General features: G+C 48.1%; 1 protein-coding gene and 1 pseudogene across 2 annotated transcripts in view; one reads left to right on the top strand and one right to left on the bottom strand.

The window, feature by feature from the left end:
* The first annotated feature begins 10,534 nt into the window (after window positions 1–10,534).
* LOC114217153 (profilin-1 pseudogene) lies at window positions 10,535–11,061 on the top strand (annotated as a pseudogene).
* Window positions 11,062–14,675: 3,614 nt separating this feature from the next.
* Window positions 14,676–19,718, bottom strand: part of STMN1 (stathmin 1) — a 29,367-nt gene continuing 24,324 nt past the window's right edge. For both annotated transcript variants that reach the window (XM_028113951.2, XM_028113949.2), the window contains exons 2-5: window positions 18,742–18,814; window positions 18,076–18,248; window positions 15,718–15,909; window positions 14,676–15,192 (exon numbers count right to left, since the gene is read on the bottom strand). In XM_028113951.2, the coding sequence (XP_027969752.1) occupies window positions 15,121–15,192; window positions 15,718–15,909; window positions 18,076–18,248; window positions 18,742–18,754 (450 nt within the window). In that variant the 5' untranslated portion in view covers window positions 18,755–18,814 and the 3' untranslated portion in view covers window positions 14,676–15,120. The remainder of the gene's footprint in view (window positions 15,193–15,717; window positions 15,910–18,075; window positions 18,249–18,741; window positions 18,815–19,718) is intronic.

The following is a 19,718-nucleotide window of genomic DNA, read 5'->3' as shown; positions in this document are numbered from 1 at the left end:
AGGCTCCCTGCTCAGCGAGGAGCCTGCTTCTCCCTCTAACCCTCCCCCCTCTCATGTACTCTCTCTCTCTCTCTCTCTCTCATTCTCGCTCTCTCAAATAAATAAAACTTTAAAAAATAAATAAATAAATAAATCATAAATGTACAACTTCTTTACACATGCACTTAAATTTTTTTACATTTTTTTAAAGATTTAAAAGATTTAAAGATTTTCTTTATTTTTTTAAAGGTTTATTTATTTATTTTAGAGAGAGAGAGCGTGAGTGGGAGGGCAGAAGGAGAGGGAGAGAGAATCTCAAGCAGACTCCAAGCTGAGTGCAGAGCCCAACATAGGGCTTAATCCCAGTACCCTGAGATCACAACCTGAGTCGAAACCAAGAGACAGATGCTTAATTCAATGTACCACCTAGGCACCCCATTATTTTTTTTACATTTTATTTTTAAGTAATCTCTATCCCCAACATGGGGCTCAAACTTACAACCCCCGAGATCAAGTGACACAAGCTCTATGGACTGAGCCAGCCACGTGCCCCAGCACTTAAATCTTTAAAAAGGAAAAACATGTCTTATTATATCATGATCCTGGCTAATAGCTTTTCAAAACTTAGAGAAAAATCTTTTAAAAAGTTTCACAGGTCATCTGAAACTTACAAATTCAACATTATCAAAGAACAAATTCTTCTACACTCTTACAGAGACCACTAAGAAGAAACAATAATTAAAAAGCTAAGAAACTGGGCACCTGGAAAAAACAAAAAAACAACAACAAAAAAAACTGGGCACCTGGGTGGCTCAGTCGTTAAGCGTCTGCCTCGGCTCAGGTCATGATCCCGGGGTCCTGGGATCGAGTCCCACATCGGGCTCCCTGCTCCGCAGGAGGTCTGCTTCTCCCTCTCCCACTCCCCCTGCTTGTGTTCCTGCTCTCGCTGTGTCTCTCTCTGTCAAATAAATAAATAAAATCTTAAAATAAAATAAAATATCACTGGTTTTCTAATGTTCTGCTTTTCCGGATTTGGGAAAATCTTTTGTCTCTTATGCTATCAACAATTTGATAGAGTGAACAGAGATGTGAACGAAGATGAGATGTTTATGAAAAAAGATGAGATGTTTCTTTTTCCTTCCTACCTGATCCCGCCAGAATTAAAAAACTCTTGAGTATTCTTTTTATATATATGAAAGATTGTTGTATCTTTCCTTATTAATCCAGCTTGAAGGATCAACATTCTTTTTTTTAATGTTTTTTTAAATTAACATATAATGTATTATTTGTTTCATGGGTACAGGTCTGTCATTCATCAGTTGAGTATTCTGATGGCAAAATAATTATTTACGTAAGTTCAATGAGAATCTTTTCTCCTCGCAACAGGAGACAATTAGAAACAGTGGTTATATTACCAAGGCTTTGACTGGAATATTATATTTGAGAGAGATGTGCCTAGACTCAGGTATGACCAGACAGTTTTAAGGAACTAAGGTTGACTTTACAGAGCCAATAAAGCCCCTTAAAAAGGTTTAACCTGGTACCTTGCTTACAATTCTCCAGCAAGGTAGTTTTTTGGTTTTGGTTTTTTTAAGTAGGCTCTGCACCCAGCATGGAGCCTAACATGGTGCTTGAACTTAAACCATGAAATCAAGACCTGAGCTGAGGTCAAGAGTCAGGTGCTTAACTGACTGAGCCACCCAGGCACCCCTACACACAAGGCAGTTTTAAAAAGAGCTTATATATGGGGCACCTGGCTGGCTCAGTCTGAGCATAAGACTCTTAATCTCTGGGTCATGAATTTGAGCTCCATGTTGGATGTAGAGATTCCTAAAAAAAAAAAAAGAGTTTATATGGTCAAGCATTATTCTTGCAACACACATATAAATAATCAGGCAACGTTTAATGCAAACAAATTAGTTTTACTATTAAAAATATAAAGGTAATTGTAGAGAGAAGAAACTACATTTGCATCTTTGTCTGTATCAGATTCTAATCCTGTTAACTGTCTTTGAAGTTCTGTTATATACCTATAAATTGGACTGAATCCCGAATTCCTCCAGTTTCTTCAAAAATCTGGCAATGACTCCCAACTAATGTTTCCAATTTTCTCCTGCCCTTCTGATTTGGAACTGGTAAGAACGAAGATTGCCCCTGAATCTCCTTTGGAAGGGACTCTACCGGGCCCTTTTCACCACCCAAATGGCAGCCAAACTTTGGGGACTTACACCTTGGATATGCATCTCACAGCTGGAAAAGGTTCCACTCGCCCTCTGGTCCTATATAAGCCATGGAGACCCCTCCAAATCATAGTGATGAGGAAGAGAAGCAGCTGACATCAAGGTGAACTGCTTCCTCCCAAGATATTAGATCAAGACGTCATACTTTAAAGACAAAACCCTTTCTTCTTTCCTTTACTCTGACCCTGGCTTGGAAAGACAACGACAAAGGGGTCAACTTTGCCTTTCAGACTGTGGATTTGTCACCAAACATTCCTTTGTGAACTGGAGGTTGTGAATAGCACAGAAATTAAACAAAAATATCATGTCAGTTGGGCATCTGCCTTCGGCTCAGGTCATGATCCCAGGGTCCTGGGATTGAGCCCCTGTCAGGCTCCCTGCTCAGAGGGGAGCCTGCTTCTCCCTCTGCCTGCCACTCCCCCAGCTTGGGAGCGCTCTCCCTCCCTCTCTCTCTCTGGCAAATAAATAAATAAAATCTTTAAAATAAATAAATAAGGGCGCCTGGGTGGCTCAGTTGGTTGAGCGACTGCCTTCAGCTCAGGTCATGATCCTGGAGTCCCGGGATCGAGTCCCACATCGGGCTCCCTGCTCAGCGGGGAGTCTGCTTCTCCCTCTGACCCTCTTCCCTCTCGTGCTCTCTATCTCTCATTCTCTCTCTCTCAAATAAATAAATAAAATCTTTAAAAATAAATAAATAAATAAAATAAACAAAAATGTCGTGATCTGAAGAAAAGAAAAAAAAAGTCACGATCTGTGGATACTGTGCCAAAGGAACAAGATTGGAGAACTACAGAGCACTAGCTGAGAGTTGCGCTAATGTCTTAAATTGTGGTTGCATTTTCCAGTTAAGCTGAGAGTCTGATCAAAAGGGAGGAACTATTTTAAAAAATGGCTCAAAATAGTGTCACTTATGTTAGGGCCCCACTTGAGTAAACCAAGATTTAATGACTAACCTAACAATGGTTTCGATCTCCGTGAAATGTAACCCTTAACCAGCCCAGCTGGAATTTCCTGGCCAACAGGAGGAGGTATTCCCCTAATAGACCTCTACAATACCCCTTGAGAGGGTGACCTTGCCTAAAACAATGCATTCTTTGCTTATAAATTCCTTTTTCTACCCCTCTCTGCTTTTTTTTTTTTTTAAGATTTATTTATTTTAGAGAGAGAACATGAGCAGGAGGGGAAGTGGGAGAGAGAATCTCAAGCAGACTCCACACCGAGCACAGAGCCGGACGTGGGGCCCAATCTCACAGCTCTGAGATCATGACCCGAGCCAAAACCAGGAGTCAGACACCCAACCGACTGTGCCACCCAGGCGCTCCTGCCCCTCTCTGCTGTTAAATCTTTTTTTTTAAGATTTTATTTATTTGTTTGAGAGAGAGCATGAGAGAGAGAGAGCATGAGAGGGGGGAAGGTCAGAGGGAGAAGCAGACTCTCTGCCGAGCAGGGAGCCTGATGCGGGACTCGATCCCGGGACTCCAGGATCATGACCTGAGCCGAAGGCAGCTGCTTCACCAACTGAGCCACCCAGGTGCCCCTCCTCTCTGCTTTTAAAAACCATTTTGTACAGCTCCTTGGAGCTCCCCTCTACCCGCTAGAGGGGCTGCTGACCCATTCATGAATTGCTTAATAAAACCAATTAGATTTTCAAATGTGCTCGGTGAAAAAAATGTCTTAACAACTGCAAGCCCAGGAAGGAGGGCTGGAGGAGATGCTCCGGACATGTGGACCTCCTATTGCCAAGGGTGACTGCTGACCATTGAAAGCTCACAGCCCTTCTCTGGCGGGGGGGGGGGGGGGCAGAGGAGGACGCAGCAGGGCATCCCCTGCTCCAGGTGCCCAGAGACGAGGCGCTGCTCTGCTCCCGGCCCACGCCAACTCCCTCTCAGCGGTGGGCGGGAAGCTGTACCCCTCGGCCCACAGAGATCCTGAATCTGACCTTGTCTCTCCACCCCATTGACCGCACCTCCATCCAAGCCACCTTCCTCTCTCCCACACGCCTGCTCCCCACAATCCACTCTTCTCACAGTGTCCGAAGGATCCTTTACACACATGACCCAGTCACGTTGCTCCCTGCTTAAAGCCCCCAGAAGCTCCACATCATTCATGAAATGTCATGCGACCCCTCGTTCTGGCCCACAGGCCAGCACGGCTGGACCCTGCCCACCACCCTGGCGCCGGACACCCTGCCTCCCCTAATCCAGCCCGAGGGCCTTGTTTATGCTCCTTCCTCCCACCTGCTCGTTCCTGCCTCGCATGCTGTTCCATCTGCCAGGAACACGCCGCGCCCAGCCCACCTCACCTGCAGAGACCCTCACCCCGGCCGCAGTCACTGCCTCTACCAGCCCTTTTCATTCCTTCCATGGCACTCAGCATCTTTTGGTAATGTCTGTCTCCTCCACCAGAATGTAAGCTCTTTTTTTTTTTCCTAAAGATTTGGTTTCTTTATTTGACAGAGAGACACACAGTAAGAGAGGGAACACAAGCAGGGGGAGTGGGAGAGGAAGAAGCAGGCTTCCCGCCGAGCAGGGAGCCTGATGCGGGGCTTGATCCCTGGACCCTGAGATCATGACCTGAGCCGAAGGCAGGTCTGAGCCACCCAGGAGCCCCAGAATATAAGCTCTTGAGGACAAGAACCTGCCTGCCTTGCACATTGCTAACCCCCCAGGGCCTATGACTGTGACCGGCGTGTAGGAGGACTGTTTGTATTTGTTCAGTGAATGAATGAATGGAAAGGCTTGCTTTGGGTACTCTCTTAGGGAGAAAGGAGAGGAAGGAGATTGGGGCAGAGGGCCTGGTATCCGAGATACGAGTCAGAAACTGGAACCAACCATTGATCATCTTCCCACCAACAGCCAAACCCTCCTCCCTGACTGCCCGAGGGGTCCTGCCAGCAGGAGCGTGTCTGGGACTGGGAGTCAGAGGCCACCTGGGGAAAACAGGAGGGAGGAGATGGGCACAGGCACGTGCCATATTGAACCACTGACTTCAGGCTGGGATGGGACCCAACCATCTGGGGAATGGTGTTGAGCGCGCCAGCTGCAGGCTCTGCCCCTGACCGGCCACGGGTCAGTGACGCAACTTTTCTGAACCTCAGTTTCTTGTCTGGAAAAGAGGCTAGAATTGGATTGACTTGACCAGGATGCTTTAAGGATTCAGTAAGATGGGGTAGGTGAAATGCTTATTTGCTACGGTGCAAAGCAAATGGCAGGTGCTCAGGAACCCTTAGCAGAAAAGAGAAAGAAAAGAGGGACAGGAAGGAGTGACAGAGCACAGAGAGATGTGACACAAAAGCAGGTTGCCAGTAAACTGGCAGCCACCTGGTCTGACATGCTGGGAGTTTGTCCCAGAAAAGGTACAGAAACGTAAATCATCCCACACTTTATAGCACCTCCTCCCCAGAATGGACTTTTGAGTTCTCCCGGTTCAATTCCCTCATTTTACAACTGTTCTGAGTCCCAGAAAGGACAAAAATTTCTCTAAGATGCCCAAAGAGATGGCAGAAGAGTTGAGCACAGAGAGGCGGCCAGCTGGGGAGGGAGACGCTCAGATGGGCCAGTGCAGGAGATTATGAGCTCCCTGTTCTCAGTCTGGAGAGGGTCTGCCTTCCTCTGTCCCTGCAGCTATTTAGTGAGGGGGAAATGGCAGACAGAGAAGACCCTGGAGTCCACAGGAGTAACACTGGGCTTGGAGGGACAGAGAGGGGCAGGGGGCTGACCTTCCCATCACCCAAACACCAAGCTCTGTGCTATGTCTGGCATTAAATTTGGCCCAGGCTCAATACTTGTCCAGCCTGGGAGGGGTTATCCCTATTTTATGGGCAAGGATGGGGATGCAAGGCTGGGGAGACCTAATGGAGCTGGAACTTCAGTCGTATTCTGTGTGACTCCAGGAACATCTGCCTTGCTTCTCTCTGGGAATTGAAAGGGGGACCACCACTAGCTGCTTGTGAACTGGGGCAAGTCTTTTCTTTCTGGCCTCAAGCTCCTCCCCTGAACAAGGAGGGTAGACTACAGGGGTCACCGAGGGCTTTCCCAGCTGGAGCTGACTTTACTGGAATTCTAAACCAACGCACCTCCCCCGGCTGAGTCAGGATGAAAGCCTGCCAGAAAGCCTGGCGGCCTCGCATCCGACTTTCTTGCCCCCAGCGTTCAGGGTAGCCCTGCCCGGGGAGAGCCCCGCTTCGGTCCTGTGCCCCAGGCAGCACGGAAGCCTCCTCTCCCCGCTGGACCTCATCCCTCACCCTTCTCTGGGGGCAAAGCTCAACCCAACAATTGGGGAAATGAAGCCAAACAATGTATCAAGCCCTGCAGTCAGGGGCCTCTTCCCCGCCCCCCAACACCTTCAAGGCTTTGGGAAGCCCACAGGTCAGGGTGTAGGTTAGTGCTTCTCAAACTAAATTTAAAAAACATAGGGGCGCCTGGGTGGCTCAGTCGGTTAAGTGTCTGCCTTCAGCTCAGGTCATGGCCCCAGGGTCCTGGGATCGAGTCCTGCGGCAAGCTCCCTGCTCAGCAGGGGGTCTGCTTCTCCCTCTGCCTCCCTCTCCCTGCTTGTGTTCTCTCTTTCTCTCTGTGTCAAATAAACAAAATCTTTAAAAAAAAATTCAAAACACATGTTTATCTGCAGAGAACTTCTGCTTTTGGAAAATTAAGGAAATCCACTAGACAGTGGTAGTGGTTACAAACAGTGTGAGTGTACCGAATACCACCGAATCGTGCACTTAAAAGTGGTTAAAGTGGCACATTTTATGTTATATAGATTTTACAATGAAAATTTGTATAGATAAAATGAATAAAAAAGATGCAAAGTACTAGTCTCGACTTTAATAGTATTCAAATCACCTTGTGCAATGGTTAGGAAAGTTTCTAGATGCTTACTTGCAATTCTGTGTTCTCTCATGGCAGTCAGCAGAAGCCTGTGGCCTGGCAGGGGTCTGAGGGCCACTCGGATAGCGTTCACTGAGGCTGCGGAGAGGCGGGCTCTGGCTTTGGAAAGCTTCTCGGGAGACTGACCAGAAGGAACAAGGCTCCTGCATCCCTGCCCCTCCCCCCTGCAAAGGTACTTCTAGATGTCAAGCCACCTAACTCCAAGCAGCCCCCTGGGCCGGGCATGCTGGTCCGACTTATGGCTGGACCCCTCCTTCTATCCCTGTTGGTCTCCCAGCGCCTTCTCGATGTACACGGTTATTAAGGTGTCCCTGTCAGTGGCCAGTGATACACAAAGGCAGCTATGAGGCGGGGGGGGGGGGGACGGGGGCTGGGGTGAGCTGGGAGAGGGAAGGACAGGGTAGGGTGTGACTTCTTTTCTTCTAGCTCCTAGACCAAACTTGGCCCAAGCCTCACCTCCTGCGGGAAGTCATCCTGGGCCTGCAGCTGCACGGAGAAGCCCCCACCTGTGCCCCCCACATCCCAACACCGGCCTCCCCGTATTTGTATTGAATGGTTGACATGGTAAATTCAGCCATGGTGCTGCTCCTCTGTGGCTTGGGAGGGCGGTGGAACGTGGCTCGGTGTGAAGGTACAGCCAGGGTTCAGGCTTTTACCGAGTGCCCCTGGGCAGGGCACAGTCCATACACCTAAGCAGTGACCCCAATGGCCGGACTCTGGGCCCATCTCCGCCAGACTTTGGGGGACTGGAGAGGGAGAAGTCTTTTAGGGATGTTGCATCCTGAGTACAGTGGTTGTCTGCCTTGCTGAGCAACAGAAAACACTGTGGGCTCTAAAATAAACCAGACACCTAGACTCCAATTTTAGAAATTCTACCTCCAAAGCTCTGATGAGGGTCCCTGAGTCTATTTTGAAAAACCCAGCTGGTGTCTGGCCCATAAGAGGTGTCTGCAAGCGTTTGGAGACAGTGCTCCTGGAAGTACAGCCTGTCTTTGGGACAGACAGGGACTGTGGCCTCTGGGAGGGGGGCTCGGGGACGGCAGAGGAAGGAGAGTCACTTTTACTATATTTCCTTTTGTACCGTTTGGACCTTTGACCTAAAAGAAGAGTTTGACTGATGGAGTTGCTGTCATCTGTGTCTGGTTCTGCAAACTCAGGCCTGCAGCCCGGGCCCTTGACTTTCGTCAAGGACAGAAGTGGGCGGGCCGGAGAACAGAGAGCTGTAGAGCACACGTCCCACCTCAAGGGGGCAGCAGCTGCCCAGAGCCTGCTGACTGTCCGGGCCTCGTCGGGAGCCCAGGGTTGTCAGATCTTCCAGGTTTTTTTAAAGATAAGCCGGAAATCAGATTTCCGAGTGGAATTCATTATCAACTCACTCACAGATTTAAACAGCCTGGGTTGAACTCAAGCTGCCTGCAGACAGGCTCTGGCTGCAGGCCACCAGCCGTTGCCTCTGGATCTGAAAGGATGTCATTAAGGGTAGGTCACCTCTGAGGCCAATCTGCAAACAAGGGCAGGGCCATCCTCTGCTTCTAGAAAATCCGACTGACTTCCCATGGGGTCCACACAAAAAGAGGACAAAGCAGGTGCCCTTAGGTGGACCACAAGAATCACCCACCAACTCATAATGATTTAATTCAGCACATATTTATTAATTTAAAGATTTTTGGGGGGGGCGCCTGGGTGGCTCAGTTGGTTAAGTGACTGCCTTCGGCTCAGGTCATGATCCCGGGGTCCCGGGATCGAGTCCCACATCGGGCTCCCTGCTCAGCAGGGAGTCTGCTTCTCCCTCTGACCTTCTCCCCTCTCGTGCTGTTTCTCTCTCACTCGCTCTTTAATAAATAAATAAAATCTTAAAAAAAAAAAGATTTTTTTTTTTTTTGAGAGAGAGAGCATGAGTGGGAGGGGCAGCGGGAGAGGGAGAGAGAATCCTAAGCAAACCCCACACTGAGCACAGAGCCCAGCCGTGGGGCTTGATCTCAAGACCATGAGATCACGACCTGAGCAGAAACCAAGAGTCAGACGCTCAACTGACTGCACCACCCAGGTGCCCCAGAACATATTTATTAACCTCCCACCACATGCCGGTCTCAGAGTCAGAGATCCAGTGGTGAATGTAACAGGCACAGTCCCTGCTCTCTGAGAGCCTTCCTTCTAGCTGGAGAGACATACTTGAAAGAAGTAACTGCATAATCATTGTTATGTGATACATAAGGAGCAGCAGTATAGCTGGGGGTTGGTTAAAAGTTAAGGTTTGAGTCCTGAGGGCACCTGGGTGGCTCAGTTGGTTAAGCATCTGCTTTCGGCTCAAGTCATGATCCCATAGTCCTGGGATCAAATCAAGTCCTGCATCAGGCTCCTTGCTCAGCAGGGAGCCAGCTTCTCCCTCTGCCTGCCATTCCTTCTGCTTGTGCTCTGTCAAATAAAGATCTAAAAAAATATAAAGTTTTGAATCCCAACTCCACACTCTTAGGTATGTCACTTTGGGCAAATCTGAGTTTCACTTGCCTCATTTCTTGCCTGTAAAATGGGTATAACATCATAGGGTTGTTCTGGGGATTCACTGAGATCATGCAAATAATAAGCTCCCACATAAGAGGGGAGCCTAGGTTTGGCAGGGAGTCCCCCGCCCCGCGCCCCTCCCCATCCTAGGGATACTGGGGCTTCTTGCCAGCAAGGGGAGTGGGAGGCCACAGTTTGAAGGCCCAGCCAGAGGCCTCCTGTACCTACAGAGGCTCAGTCCCCTCCATTCTGTTGAGATGGTGGCCGTGGGCATCTGGCTAATCTGCTTCTGTTTCTTACCCTCTCCGTCCACTTCACAGCCCACTTGCCCCCGGTAGGATTTGGTGCCCAAGGACAGGGATGGTGTTGCTCACGACCATGCTGGGAGAAGGCTGGGCCTTTCCAGCTCTGGGCCGGAGCCCCTCCACTGACGCTGCTGCATTTTGAGCTCTTCGAGCCTTATAACTAAGCTTTAAGAATCTGAATGCGTGTATAAAACAAGCCAGAAGAAAATCTGCCCTGGGCCCCTTCAGTGCAGAATACCAGCTTCTGCTGGCAGAGGTCTCAGCCACAGGACCTTTAGGACCTTGTTTGACCTGGACCAAGAGGCAGGAGGCAGATGGCAAGAGACTGAAGCGCCAGCAATGTTTCTGGGGCCTTGAAGTTCAGCTCAGTGTGGGGAATCCTCAGTGGTCAAGACATGGTTCCCGACCTCAGGGGTCTGCAATCTCACCAGGTAGAGAAGACCCAGAACCGCAGTCTTGGATCTGAAAGGGAGATTCCGGGGCACCTAATCCTACCTCCCGCCCAAAGGGGAAAGCTCCTTTTAAGGAGCCCAGCTTTCCTCTTTTTCTTCTTCCTCAATGAATCACATTTAATCGTGACTCACACAAACTGAATGAACAGTAAGGTGGCCAGACAGCTAGCGGAGCCGCGGTCCGGACGGCAGCGCGTGCCCCGAGCTCTCCGCCTCCCCCCGCCCGCCAGCCCGAGGCCCCCCGAGCCCAGCCCGCGGCCCCAGCAGCAGCGCCATGGCCGGGTGGAACGCCTACATCGACAACCTCATGGCGGACGGGACCTGTCAGGACGCGGCCATCGTGGGCTCGGAGGACTCGCCCTCCGTCTGGGCCGCCGTCCGCGGGAAAGCCTTCGTCAACATCACGCCAGCTGAGGTTGGCGTCCTGGTTGGCAAAGACCGGTCAAGTTTTTTCGTGATCGGGCTGACACTTGGGGGCCAGAAATGTTCTGTTATCCGGGACTCACTGCCGCGGGATGGGGAATTTACCATGGATCTTCGTACCAAGAGCACCGGGGGAGCCCCCACTTTCAACATCACTGTCACCATGACTGCCAAGACGCTAGTCCTGCTGATGGGCAAAGAAAGTGTCCACGGTGGTATGATCAACAAGAAATGCTATGAAACGGCCTCCCACCGGCGGCGTTCCCAGGACTGACCTCGACCGTCCCTCCCCACCACTCCCCACGGCTTTTGCACCCCTCTCCTTCCCAGACACACACATACACCATTTTTATTTTTGGGGCCATTACCCCACACCCCTTATTGCTGCCAAAACCACATGGGCTGGGGTTTGGAGCTGGATGGACAGACACCTCCCCCTACCCAAACCCCTCCTGTGTGTGGTTGGAAAACTTTTTTTTGGGGGGGGGTTGTTTTTTGTTTTTTCTGAATAAAAAAGATTCTACTAAAAAAAACAAAAAACAGTAAGGTGGCCAAACCATTATCTGAGAGGACAGACTTACTAGGAGCGCTAAAACATCACTGGAAATCAGAACTTTCCACTGGGCGAATAATCCACACAGTAGAAAGGGCCACCTTCATAAAGGACTGTGGGTGGCAGGTGACACCTCTCTTCCCCAGCATCACCGGAGATGGTCGGCGGCTGCCTTTCTGAGAAGGGTGGCCCTGGCTGAGTCTGGGGCACCAGGCGGGCGTTGTTTGGAACAAGAGATGTGAGTGGTCGGAGCAGCCCCCTCCACACACGGGGCCTGGAGTCAGACTGTGCTTAGACCCTCGCCAGCTCCGAATCTCAGGCAAGTCAATAACCTCCTAACCCTGCTTACCCCCTGCACCCAGGGGTGATCTGTACCACCTCACAGGGTTGGACCCAAGGAGCCAACTTACATAAAAACCCCTGAAAGTAACCCTCAGTCAACAGGAGCTCATTACGGGCCCCATCCCGCCCCCGCCCCGCCGTCAGCTGTGCAATGGTCTGTCTTTCCTCCTCCTGTTTCCCAGGCCCAGCGGCAGGTTTCCACAGGTTTCCGGGAGGAGGTGGTCTGTCTACTGCTCCAGGGCGCTGCGCTCCCCTCCCGTTCAGACCCTCATCTCGGGACCCCTGCACCGCTGGGTCGCATTCCCTCCACTCCTTCCGGCCCCGCCTCCCTTTTCTCTCCCTCAGAATGCCTTTGCTCACCGAATACTGCCATCCCCATGTTCTAAAGCCTCCAAAGGCTCTCTCTCCATTGCTTAGGACCAGAGAAACGAAGAGGGGCTCTTCGCTGGGCTCCTGCCATGAGCCAGTAACACTGGCAGGGTCCCCACTTGAGTGCTTGTCAAGGGCTTCATCCGTTATTAAGTGCTGGGGTCCATATCTGACCCCTCAGAGGACTGGCTGGAGTCTTTCCTCCTCTATTAGGCCTCCCAGGCCACCAAACCACTAAAGCACACTTGGCTAGTACGAGCTTCTGGCCGGGAATTGTATTCTCAACTAAGTGTTGTACAACTCTCCTCCCCTTCACCATCAGCACGTGGCGCACTGGGACCCCATTCTCATCACTAGCAGACAGCCCGGTGTGTAACACACTCCAGGTGCTTGGACACAGCAGATCTAAGGGGCTTCCCATCCCTCAAATCTCTTTTCCACCAAGGCCAGACAATCACATCTAAGTACAAAAGTCTCAGGAGGAAGGGACAAACCTCATTTTCCACTCAAGCCAAAAGGAATGGAGTGGGCTCCTTGACGAAAGCCCCCGGGCTGAGGGTATACCTCCTGGCCTTGCAAGACTACCTACACCTGAGGGGCTGTCAGGGAAGGCTGGCCCCACCGGGAGAGATGCGCACTGGAGGCCAGGACAGAACGCCCAGGCTGGGGTAGTAAACGCACACTCCCCAGACGTCATGGGTACCCACTCTTCCTTCCCTCCAAGTTCTATGCCAAGAGTAAAAACACTTTAACTAACAGTTCAACCTTCTCATTTTTGTCCAGGAGAAAACGGAGGCCCAGGACTAAGTGCCTCTCCAAAGGTCAGAGGTAAAGTAGCAAGCCAGGGTTTCTGAGGTCATGGGTAAGCTGCACCCGCCCTTTAGTTCCCTGTGACGCATCACCGTCATGAGGTGGGAACTCGGGACCCTTGGGATGTGAAGTCAGAGCCACCATGGGGTTGGTGGGAACTAACTGGGGTATCCTCCCTCAGCCCATCTTGACTCTTTTCTTGCTTTTCCCTAAGTTCTGTTCCCTTCCCTGCAGGTCCTACAGGAACACAAGCTTCCTGCCATCTCTCGGACGCCCAGTAAGTAACACTACCCCAAGTTTCTATCTTCACACTGTCTTCACATCCCAGCTACTCACAACTGCCATCAAAAAGATCCCTGTGGGCGCCAGGTCACCCACGCAAACCTCCAACACCTGCGACGTGTCAGAGACTGAGGATGAACGATGCTGAGTTCCTGCACACAAGCCTTACTTTGTCCTATTTATTGTCTGAACTAGCATTCTACTAAACTACACTTGATCTTGTTGTTTGCCCTGCATGGCCGAACTCTTTACGTTCAGCTTTTTCCCAGAACTACAATTGATCACCTTGGTCTAGGTAAATTTGGAAGTCAACTCAAGGCACACAAAAAACTGCATCATCTTTTCCATTTTAAGAGTATAAACTTAGCTCACTCACTAGCCACTGGTTGAAGATAGTTGTCATTTATATGCGTGCTAGATACTAAAGCAGGGGGCGCCTGGGTGGCTCACTGGGTAAGCGTCTGCCTTCGGCTCAGGTCATGATCCCAGGGTCCTGGGATCGAGCCCCGCATCGGGCTCCCTGCTCCTTGGGAGCCTGCTTCTCTCTCTCTCTCTCTCATAAATAAATAAATAAAATCTTAAAAAAAAAAAAGATACTAAAGCAGGGCTCTAACTGTGCCTTCTATACACACACACACACACACACCCACAATTTAATCCTAACAACATAGGAGGAAGATTGAGATAGGCCACTATTATCAAGTTTGGTAAAACCGTAATCAAAGACAAAGCCGGAGCTGAGGAAGTCCATGCTCAGCACCGAGCAGACCCTCCCCCAGCGTCGTCACCCGGCTCGCTTTCTCACTGTGAGGTGCTGGGCTTCCAAGAGCTTTTATACAGATGTCTGAGAAGCAAATAATCATATGCAATTAAGGTTATTTCCCAAATAGCATATGAAAGCTGCCAAAGGCTGTCCCTGAATTGAAAGGCAACACTGACAATGGTGAATATTGTAACCTCCGGATACAAGATGAAAGAGATGCCAACCTGAACCACCCAAATCACACGTTACTCTGGAAAAGAAGGCTCCTTTTAACCTCTGCACCAAAGGTTGCTACGTGGGCCCACAGAATGATATTAAATATTCCAATTTTGGAGTCATGGCTTCTATGGCAGGAAAGTATGAGAGAACACATCCCACCCCCACCTGTAACAGAAAGCCAGTAAGTGGTCAGATACCGCTAACCAGGATCTCGAGATTTCCCCTAAACCCTTCTCTAGAAACCCCCTGTGTGCCTTCAATCTGCCTTTTTAACAGGGACACGGGAACAAAAATAAGCTTGTTTGCAAATAAACATCTGAAAGACTATCGTAGCAGCTGATCTGGGCCAAGGCATCAAAACAAAGTGATGATTGTGGAAGAAGACAATGCAAAGGACTCTGGAGCGAGAAACTCCAGGGCAGAGAACTTGTGGCGACATGTGCACTGGGTGTTTCTGGAGGCCAAAGGCCCCATCTAGAACGAACAGAAACTCGGAGGGTCTCTGTCACTTCACAGTTTATTACCTGTACAGAAAGGAGTCACTGCCACCAACAGCACTGTGCAGCTTTATTAACCATTCAAGTACAGTAGCATCTGGTAAGATCGGGACAGAATTGGGATTTAAAAGTGAACAGATATTCAGCATCTAACAGTTTGAAAGAAGCCACTACATACTCTTTTCACAAACATGTTTTCACAGAGCCAATACAGTACTAGCCGTTAACCCAGTACGCCAGGTGCACTGAAGTAGAAAAGATGCAACAAGAAAAAGTAGCTACATTAGAAAGACTTCAACACTTTAGAAAAAGAGTACAACACTTTCCGTTTCTCCCCTTTAGCCCCGAAAACAACATCATACAATCTGGATCTACCTATACAGTCCTACATCAGCTTCTAGAAGATTTGTCAGGAGGGCAAAAATAAAATGACACTGGCCAGTACAGTCTTTGGATATTTGGGCAGGGGAAGGGGAGAAAGTCAGTGCTCAGAACAAATTAGTCAGCTTCAGTTTCATCAGCAGGATCTTTGGATTCTTTGTTCTTCCGCACTTCCTCAATGTGCTTGTCCTGGAAAGAAAACAGCATCCGTCAGTCAGTCAAATCACAGAGCCTGCCAAGCCGCGCACCCTGACAGAGGCCCGACGGCAGCATCTGGGCGTGCGTTATGTTATATGTTAGTGGGAAGCACACAGAGTTCTAAAAATTATCTTCAAACTTCCTTGGGTCACTCATGGAACCTGATGACTGAGCCTCCTACTGCTCTTTCAAAGAATGTACAATTTTTCTGGAAATCACTGAATACCCCATCTTACCCTTTTTTAAAGGTTTTCTTTTTTAAGTAATCTCTACACCCAATGTGGAGCTCGAACTCACAACCCCAAGATCAAGAGTCATATGCTCTTCTGACTGAGCCGGCCAGGTGCCCCCGGCTCCCTCTTATTTTAAAAGAAGATACCCTCCCATTTAATATGTTGAGCCCCAAAACTGAGGACAGGGACACCCAACACCTTGATCAAGGCAATTAGTTCGAGCCACCTCACGGGTGCAGACTTCAAGCTCTCGACCCTCTCAAAGCAAAGCTGGCCCACCGACCTTCTCCCGCAAGCGCTCCAGTTTGGCCGCCATCTGGGCCTCTCGGTTCTCTTTGTTGGCCTCCATTTTGTGGGTCAGCTTTTCTTCCGCCATCTTACTGAAGTTGTTGTTCTCCTCTATGGCTTTCTGAAGCACCTCTTTCTCGTGCTCCCGCTTCTCTGCCAGCTGCTTCAAGACCTCGGCCTCATGGGACTGAAAAATGTTTAACAGGCTAGACCCTCTGAAGTTCATTTAGCATTAAATTTTTGACCAAAAAAAGTTATTAACCGGGAAGACTGAAAAGAGGCAGAAATTGAGATCTCTTTAAATATAACCTAAGCCAGGGCCTGAATCATCTGTATCAAAATAGTGTGAAAATCACCCTCTTTTTCTAGTGTTTGTATTTACTTTGGAAAACTGCCCAGGTTTGTTCAGTCTTGCCCAAGTGTTCTCTAAAGGAATCCCTCTAAGATTTACTGTTTAATGGTAACAAGAGGACTTGTAACATGCACAGGGGAATGGAGCTGTACTGTCAAGAACTGGTTATTGAACTTGAACGTCCACTGAAGAAAATTAGCTTATCAAAACAAAAGTAACCATATCAATAAAAAGAAAAAACATGAATGATAGGGAATTTAAGACTAAGCCGCCAGATTACTATTTGAGCCAAGGGGATTTCTGTTTCGTGGAAAAGCTTCATCGCTTTTCTCTCTGGAAGTGGCATTCACTTCCATGCCACTGGGGCTGTTACCTCGGTGCGCCTCCTTCAACAGACTCAACACTCAACAGCATGTTACCAAACAGATTCCAATGTGCCTGGAAGCATCACCGAGGCAGGAAAACTACAGGGCACCTGCCGCTGGTTCTGTTCACTCTCTTCTGCAATATCCCAGTCCCAAGTTTCACTATATAAAGCACAGGCTATTGACTACAGGGCCAGGGTTGGCTCCTTACAGATTTCTCTGTCCAGCCGTTGGCTGCATTTCCTCACAAACTCAAAACTCCACAAAACTCCCTCAACCTCCATAGGAGTTCACACTGCGCAGACGAGCAGGTAGGAGACGGAGCTCCCTAGCAAACACTGCCACCCGACCCGGGGAAATGAACGGCAGTGCCGACAGAGGGTCAGCGCACATTCACACGTGGCACTGAAACATACAGGGCACGTGGTACAGCAGCTTCAACAGGGGCCTGTATGTGTGGTCAGATGTGTCAGACTTCACACTGTACTAACTGTGTCGGGCAGGGGCACGTTACTACCTCACCTCTTGTGCCTACTTTCCTTCATTTTATTTTGTTTAAAAAAATTTTTTTTATTAAGTAAATTCTATACCAAACGTGGGACTTGAACTCACGACCCCAAGATCCAAGAGCCACATGTGCTATTGACTGAGCCGGCCAGGCACCCCTCCCTAATTTTAAAATTAAACCCACTCACCTTAATCAGGGTTGTTGGAAGGGAATAAGAATTTATATAAAGTTCTTCATGAAAAGAATACTGAATGGAAGGAAATGCACCAAAATGTTAACAATGGTTATTTCTGGGAAGTAGGGTAATGAATACTTTTAATTTCCTATGTATAAATTTCTGATTCCCAATTTTTCTATAACAAGCATATTAATATTTGTTGATCTTTCTGATTTGGGTTCTTTTTTTTTTAAGTAGGCTCCACACCTAGCATGGAGCCCAACATGGAGTTTGAACTCAAGACCTGAGATCAAGACCTGAGCTGAGATCCAGAGTCAGACGCTTAACTGAGCCACCCAGGCGCCCCTTTTGATTTGTTTTTAAAAATGGGTATTTTATAGAATTGCTTAGGTAAGAGAAAAGCTGCTCCAATATCATTAGGCCAGTTGAGCAACACAATCACATTACCAGCAATTTAAAATGTTTTTATTGTACAGCTCTCGGGAAAAAAAACAAACCACACAGGCACACATACAAACCAAACCAAACCGGGAAAAAAGGGGGGGGGGGGGAGAATCATCCACCAACAAATCTATTTTTCAAAGAGAAAGCAGGAGAAGCAGGAACTTTGGTTTCAGATAGACCTAAGCTTGAATTCTGGCTCCAACACTCACTAGCTATAGGACTTGGGAAAATGACATTTCCGAGACCATTTTTTCATCTCAGTATCTCAGACATCTACCCTTTTAGGGTCAAAGGGTTAAAGGAGAAAAACAGAAGTAAAGGACTTGGTACATAATATGAGCTCAGTAAATGATGCCAGGCATTTTCTTCTAGCTGCTGGCATATGTAATTTTCAGAGTTATAATCACATCTAGCTCCAAGTCTGTTTTCCTCCTGTTACGGAAATAAAACTGATCTGCCACATTATATAAATAAATATCCTGTTTTCTGTGAATTGTGATGTTTACCTTGCGTCTTTCTTCTGCAGCTTCTAATTTCTTCTGAATTTCCTCCAGGGAAAGATCCTTCTTCTTTGGAGGGGAAAGGGGAAATTCTGGGACGGATTCTTTTGATCGAGGGCTGAGAATCAGCTCAAAAGCCTGGCCTGAGGCACGTTTCTCCAGTTCTTTCACCTGGATATCTGGATTTGATCATATTCATAATGTATTCAGAAAAATGGGGTTTTCCTATTCTAGTAAACTATCCTGTAATTTTCTAGAAACCAAATCAACTTAATGAATAGGATTCGGGCTGATAAAGAAGCTGTGTTTGCAGGCAAGAAATTATCTAAACACCACCTCCCACAAACCCAAAGCTCAATATTTTTGGATTAAAAAAAATGCCACTCTGAGATATCAGTGTTTGACAATCACTTTAATAAACAAAAGGAAGACTTGTGCAAAACTCCACATTTTTGCTCTCAACCAAGCCAAATCATCATATAATGAAACAATTAGGAGCTCTCAGTACATTCAAGTGATAATTTTTTCTTCTTTATTCTCCAGGATTTATAAAATGGGTTTTTGATAAGACCAAAATACAACTGCCCAATTAATGGCTTAAGACCTGAATCCATCTCCTACTATAAAATCCTAAACCCATCACAATTCAGCTTTTCCAAATAGATTACCTACCAGAAGAAGCCATGGTGAACAGAAGACAAGAGACTGGCAGTGTACTCTACACAATCCACTGGCAAGGAAAACCCTGAAAACGATTTTCAAAAGCATGCGATCAATTTCTTTGCATTTCTAGGTCATTGATCCAAAGGGACCTCAAATCACATCCACATAAATCAGTGTCAGAAAAATCACTACCATGGAATTAAATAAGACATTATTAACTAGAAAATTATAAAAATCCACAAAATACTGAAACATTGGTAAATTTGAACTGAATAGAACATTGGTTGCAGAAAATCAAGTCAACTGAGCTTGCCTGTTCAAAAAATATCTTGGATTTTAAAAATTAGACGACGTTAAGTCACAATATATTTTTTCCCCTAAAAACTCTAAAAATTTCCCCCCACAACGGCGAAAATATATTCCGGATTCAACTCAACAGTGAGACCGGAGCCATCTTAATACTGCCTACAACTCATTGTGCAAATGAAATGCCCACCCCTGCTTTGTCTGCGTCTGCCATGGTGGAAAACAAAACGCCCAAGCTAATATTAACCAGTATGTTGAACTCCTATTGTTCCAGGAGCTTAAGCTCCTTAGCCAAAAGCGAGCAAAATTAATCAGTTTTATGAACCTTTAGGCTTTAGGTTATAATATTTGCTTCCTTATATCACGAAAAATTCTACATCCCTCCTTCATTTTTTTTTTAAGGTCATTATCCTTGTACACCCCAGGCTAAGTAAGAAAACCTAACATTGCAGGTTCCAACAGCTGGAAATTAAAACCCTAAGCAGCAAAACGGTCTAACCCCGGCAGAGCAAGAGACGCAGCACCGGACCCAGAATGGGCGTGGCCCCGGTCCAAGTGAGGAAAAGCGGGTGGCCGCCCCCGGCCAATCAGAGCACGCCCTGCGCTCCGGCCCCTGGCCCCACCCCCTTCCTCCCCGCGCCTTTTCGAATCTCCCCGAACTCACAACACCCCGGAGCCCG

The sequence above is a fragment of the Eumetopias jubatus genome, unplaced genomic scaffold (assembly GCF_037043125.1).
Source record: "Eumetopias jubatus isolate StellerSeaLion01/CBP00866 unplaced genomic scaffold, mEumJub1_p1.0 scaffold_4, whole genome shotgun sequence".
NCBI lineage: Eukaryota > Metazoa > Chordata > Mammalia > Carnivora > Otariidae > Eumetopias > Eumetopias jubatus.
The sequence above is the reverse complement of the archived record's forward strand: the minus strand, read 5'-3'. Positions and strand labels throughout refer to the sequence as shown.